We start from the raw sequence: 5,723 nt of genomic DNA, 5'->3' as shown, positions 1-5,723 counted from the left end.
TCGAGCTCCCCTCAGGCGGCGGAGGCGCGGGCTCCGCTCAGGCAGCCGCTGCTGCTCGCCCTCCCGCCCGCGCCGCTGCTGCCGCGGCCGCCGCGCTCGTATTTGGCGGGAACCGCGGCGACCCCCGCGGCCCACGCGCGGATTGGGTGAGGCCGGGTCACGTGACGATCCTCCTCGGGAAGAGGGGAGCTCCGGGAGCATCCTCGCGAGAGCCGAGGCTTCCATTGCTCCCATGGCTCCCCTATTGATATTCCCGCGGTGGGCGGGGCTTCTTCTCGGCCGCCTGTCGTTGGCAGGGAGCAGGCGCCCTGCGATTGGTGGTGGGTGGTGTCAAGTTGAGAGCCCGACACTGTGATTGGCTGAGCTCGTGGGATATGTCTCTGGGAGGAGGGAGGGTCAGGCTCTACGTCATGACGAAACGCTTTACGTAGGGCGCCGGTGACAACCTGAAGCTGCAATTGAGCTGAAGACAAGTTTCTTTTTATCCTAATGGGACATAGGCCGAATACAGCCATAGCAATTTAAAATTATAAATTATTTTTATATTAACAATAAAAATAAAATTAATTAAATAAACTCTGGGCATCGCTTCAGAAGCATTTGAGAGGCAGTAAATATATTCAGAGGGAATGAATGAAATGGATATTTCTGGTTTAATCCTCAGGGTTTTGCACATGCTGTTTCCTCGCCTGGAACACTCTTTCCGCAGCTCTTTTCCTGGTTGATTTCTACCTAACTTTCAGATCTTAGATAGAAACCCCAGAGGAGCCTTTCCTCCCCAACCCCCAACAAGATGAAGTTCTTACAACAACACTGTTCTTTTTCTTGGAGCAACTACAGCTTGTGTTTATTTATGAGCGTGTTATTGGTTAATGAATTCATTTCTGTTTTTGTCATTAGCTCCATGAGGGCAGGAATCATTTATCACAGTATCCCCAGGACCTACCGGGCAGGACCTACTGGTGACATACATTAGTAGGTACCCAATAAATATTTGAGTGAATACATAAATATCATTTAATTGAACTGTGTGATCATGTAAGTTAAAAGCATTACACGGAACAGAGACCTTCAGAGTCAGCCTGCAAGCCTTAGGACAGGTTTTCTTCAGCACCAATTTAACCTCTCAAGCAGAGCAGAAGTGAGGAGAGAAGAGTGAAATTTAGCCCAATTTTGGAACTCTATTTATTCTGTAGATTGGATAATTAAATCAGTAGAATTGTTTGGAAATAATGTGGAAAAATAGGAAATTTGAGGACATCACTTTGGGCAAGTCATGTCTTACTCAAGGCCTCAGTTTCCTCATCTGAACCATTAGGATGTTTTCCCTTCCTTCTCTGACATTCTGGCATCTGAAATGATTTAGACCAGTGGATCACCATTCAGGGTGCCCATCAGAATCACATGGTAGATTTTTCAAACTATTCACAATAGCCCCATCAGGATCTTGGGGAAAGACGTTGGGGCATGCATATTCTAAAGCAATCCTCTGATCTAGTCCTTCTGTTGAGGCACTTGTAAACTTCCAGCAATCCTCTGCTTTACAAAATCACTCAACTCTGTCAGATATTTCAGCACTGAAGTTGCAAGCACTTTAGCTCTAGTCACGTTATTGTTCTTTTTCTGATCCATAGTCAGACACGTTATCCATTGTGCAGCTGGCCCCCACCCTGTTCTTTCTGGACTCATTTACTCATTTCAATTCATTATTAATTTCCAATTCATTCAATAAAAATAACAATTGATGAAAAAATCAATATCAGTAAACATGTATCAATCTGGGAAGGCTTCCTGGAGGAGGTGACATTCCAAATAGAGTTCTTTTTTATGCACAAGGGACTGGGGAAAGATTGGGGAAGAATGTGCACGAGAGGAATAATGTTAGCAAAATCCATAGGCAACAGGGACCATGGGTTATAGAAGACGAAGAGAGCCGAAGTTAGACAAGGTGATGGGGCCAAATTATACAAGCTTTGTAGTCCATGTTAAGAAATTGGGAGTGTATGCTAAGGCCAGTAGATGGACTTTAAACAGGGGGCTGATGTGATCTGAGTTCCGTTATAGCAGCATCATTCGGGCTGCCTTGTAGAAGATGAATTGGAGGGGAGAACCTGAAGGTGGGCACACCAGAGAGGAGGCTGGTGGAATAGTCTGATCAGGGCAGAAGACAGTTGGGGTAGTGGAAAGGAGTTATAAGTGATAGCCTGATGTCTGACTTGGGCAACTGAATGGCTGAACACGGGGCCGGACGGGATGGTGGTGGAAGACCACAGAAGAGTTGGGTATAGCTGAGGTTACCGAACAGGTATCCGAAGATTTGTAAACCCAGCCTCTGGAGGTCTACCTGCCCCTTCGCCTCCCCAACCTCTGCAAAAAGGTGTTAAGCGCCTTTCCTAAGACGTCAGGCCCACCTCCGGGACTCGAGGGGTCGCTGCAGCCGCCACAGCCCCTCTAGGTTCGCCCCGGTCCACTCACTGGGCCAGGCGGCCGCTCCATCCGCAGGCGGAGTGCGCGTGCGCTCCCTGGCCGGCAGGGGGCGCGCGTGCGCAGACGGGGCCGGGGGGGGCGCGCGTGCGCGCGCGGAGGCCGGCACCGGAAGTGTGTGGTTGCCATGTAATATCCTGGCCGCGCGGGCGCGCGAGAGGCTGAGGCGGCGCCGGGGCGGGCGCGGAGCTGGCTGGAGGGTGGCGGAGGCGGTGCCGTAGGGGCCCGCTGAGGCGCGCGGGGGGTTGGCGGCGCCCGGAAGCCTGTCGCTTGCACGGTCCCTCCGGTTCGCTGAGTCCGCGCGGGAGGCCCGACGGCGGGAGGCAGCATGTCGGTAGCGGGGCTGAAGAAGCAGTTCTACAAGGCGAGCCAGGTGAGCGGAGGCCGAAGCAGGGGGCGAGCTCCGGGCCCCAGGCTGCTCGGAGGTGGGGCCCGGCCAGACGCTTGCTCGGGAGGGAGCCGTGGGTACTGAGGGGGCGGCGTTGGCACTCGTCCCCCGCCGGGTGGGGACAGCCTAGGAGGGGCGGGAGTCTGCGTGCGAGATGGCCCAGACCCTCCCCGCCATGTGGGCTCCAGTCTCCTCGAGACGGGTGGGCAGACGCTTTAGAGGCGCGGAGGTGCACCCAGAGGTTGGCCCCGGACGTGGACGCCTCTCCTCCCGTCCTTCCCTCTAAAAGGGCGGGCGGGCGGGGGGGCAGGGAGAGAAGGGGAAGAAGCAGTCCTGAGCTTGTCGACACAGGACTCTTGCTAGAGAGCCCAGGGAAGGGGAAATTTTGTGTCTAGAACAATTCTTTTTTTTTCTTTTTCTTTTCTTTTTTTTTTTTTTTTTAAAGACATCAAACGAAAAAACCTTTTCAGTGGGCCGGGTACAAAGTTGAAAGGGTAGAGTGAAAAGTCAGTTTCCCACTTCATTCCCTCAGGCATCCAGTCCCTCTCTCCAGAGACAGGGACTTTCACCAATCACCAAAGAGAAGGGTATGCCTCTCCTTTAAAAACACAGACGTAGCGGTAACATCGTCTACACAGAACCGTGTAATTGATGTTTTTCATTAAATGTCTCGGAGATCGCACTAGAGCAAGAATTCTCCACCTTGGGTCATTCTCTGTTGTGGTGGCCCTCATGGGCACTGTGGGGCGTTGAGCAGCATCCCTGGCCCCTACCCAGTCGATACCAGGAGCTCCCCCCACCGACCACGGATGTCTCCGGATGCTGCTAAATGTCCTTAGGGGAAAACCCCCTCCCCTCCCCCCTCCCCTCTCCTCCCCCTTCCCCAGAGCTACCCCTAGAGCCTCTTGTGTCCTTTTAATGGGTATGTGGCATTCCATTCCATGAAGTGTGTCATAATTTATTTAATTAGTTGTCCATCGATGGACGTTTAGGTTGTTTCCAGTAGTTTTCTGCCGCAAACGATACTATCGTGAATAGCCAGTGAATGTCTCTGCTCACAGGTGGGATTGTATTTACAGGATAAGTTCCCGGAAGTGGAATGCAGAATCCAAGAATATAAGTGTTCTACTTTGACAGATAGAACAGGTGTTTTGGAAAGTCCAGGCCTCATTGCTCACGAGTCTGGTGAAAGCTGAGTGGATCCACTCTTCAGAAAACTGGGCGAATGCAAAATTCAGTTTATAATTTCAGATCCAAGAAGTCCCAGATCCCTTGATCCTATGAGAACCTTAGGTCTGGAGTTTGTGTGGATAGACTCCAGGAAGGAACGAGCAACAGTCATAGGAGTTGTTTGGCCCGTGCTGGCAAACCAGACTCTGCCCACAATTTGGAGAGGTCCAGTGGGAGGGAAGAGAGATGAGTCCCCAGTAATACACAGCTGGGACCTTTTGCCCCTAGAGGGGGAAAACTAATGACCCTAGTAGTTGTCCAGGGCTAAAGATATTTGGGGTCTATCTCTAGACTCCAGGCTAAACCCTGGAGGAAGAGAGGTTTAATCCAGAGGGATTCTAGTATTGTTGCTGAGAGTACAGCCCTTTGCCCCAGCCGGATGGAATTAAGTCACCTGGCCCTGGGTTAGACCTTGCCCAGCAGGCCTCAGACCCCACCCCCGCACACTTGACCAGAGCACCTTGGAGTGCTGCTCACTATCTTGGGCCCTGACATAGCCCCTCTCGCAGGAACTGTGGGTCTCGGAAGAATTCCTGGGCCACTTTGTCCCTTCATATAGACAGGTCTCTGGAAGCCCTCCCTGCCCCGACGCCAGCCGTGAGGGCCCGTGCTGGTGGCCCACGCTGTCCCCAGCAGATACGCTGTGCCGGAGGAAGCAGCTGGGCCTCTCAGGCCCTCCACCAGAGCCTTTCCTCTCGGGGAAAGAAGGATGGCCTGCATTCAGACCTGTGGGGAGTGCTTGGAAATCTGGAAAGCTCAGAGCAGTGCAAGCTGGTGGTGCGGATCAATTTATTATCTCGATATTCTGAGGCCCAGTCCCAAAGAATTGCTGCGACACGTCCTCCTCTGAGAGCTGTCGTCTTGGCCTCCTGACCGATTCCATGTTGAGTTGTGCTCTCAAGAATCACCCTGGCTGTGTTCCATTCCCTTCTGCAATAGTTTCCATAGACCTCCGCTGTTTATCTGGATGTGTCCACCTCTTTGTGTGTTTCTTTTCTTTTTTTTATATATAAATTTATCTATTGATTTATGTGGCTGCGTTGGGTCTTCGTTGCTGTGTGCGGGCGGGCTTTCTCTAGTCGTGGCAAGCGGGGGCTACTCTTTGTTGCAGTGCACGGGCTTCTCATTGCGGTGGCTTTTCTTGTTGCGGAGCACGGGCTCTAGGCATGCGGGCCTCAGTAGTTGTGGCTCGCGGGCTCTAGAGCGCAGGCTCAGTAGTTGTGGCACACGGGCTTAGTTGCTTTGTGGTACGTGGAATCTTCCTGGACCAGGGCTTGAACCCGTGTCCCCTGCATTGGCAGGTGGATTCTTAACCACTCTGCCACCAGGGAAGCCCTGTGTTTCTTTTCTTGATCTTAGGAACACCTCTTTCAAGTAGGGTCGCCTGTGTCAGGTAACATTCTTGTTAAGTTGTAATAGTATATATTGAGTTTTCACTGCGTGAACAGGTAATATGCTTTAAACCAGTCGGTCTCAATTGGTCTCACTTATCTGGCCTAAGGGTAAACACTGTCCCCTTTTTACACAAAAGGATTTGGGGGCATTTGTCTTCCTGTAAGACAGTAGTTCTCAGCCAGGGCCAGTTCTACCCTCCAGAGGACACTGGCAATGTCTGGAGGCA

The 5,723-nt window shown here is 52.0% G+C and overlaps 1 protein-coding gene across 3 annotated transcripts in view; it reads left to right on the top strand.

The window, feature by feature from the left end:
- Positions 1 to 2,766: 2,766 nt before the first annotated feature.
- The window catches only part of SH3GL1 (SH3 domain containing GRB2 like 1, endophilin A2), a 30,026-nt gene continuing 27,069 nt past the window's right edge, over positions 2,767 to 5,723 (top strand). For all 3 annotated transcript variants that reach the window (XM_079702523.1, XM_079702522.1, XM_079702521.1), the window contains exon 1: positions 2,767 to 2,857. In XM_079702523.1, coding sequence (XP_079558649.1) covers positions 2,813 to 2,857 — 45 coding nt within the window. In that variant the 5' untranslated portion in view covers positions 2,767 to 2,812. The remainder of the gene's footprint in view (positions 2,858 to 5,723) is intronic.

Source organism: Hyperoodon ampullatus (assembly GCF_949752795.1).
Source record: "Hyperoodon ampullatus genome assembly, chromosome: 4".
In the NCBI taxonomy this organism is placed as follows: domain Eukaryota; kingdom Metazoa; phylum Chordata; class Mammalia; order Artiodactyla; family Ziphiidae; genus Hyperoodon; species Hyperoodon ampullatus.
Note: the sequence above shows the minus strand (reverse complement) of the source record. Positions and strands in the feature narration are given on the sequence as shown.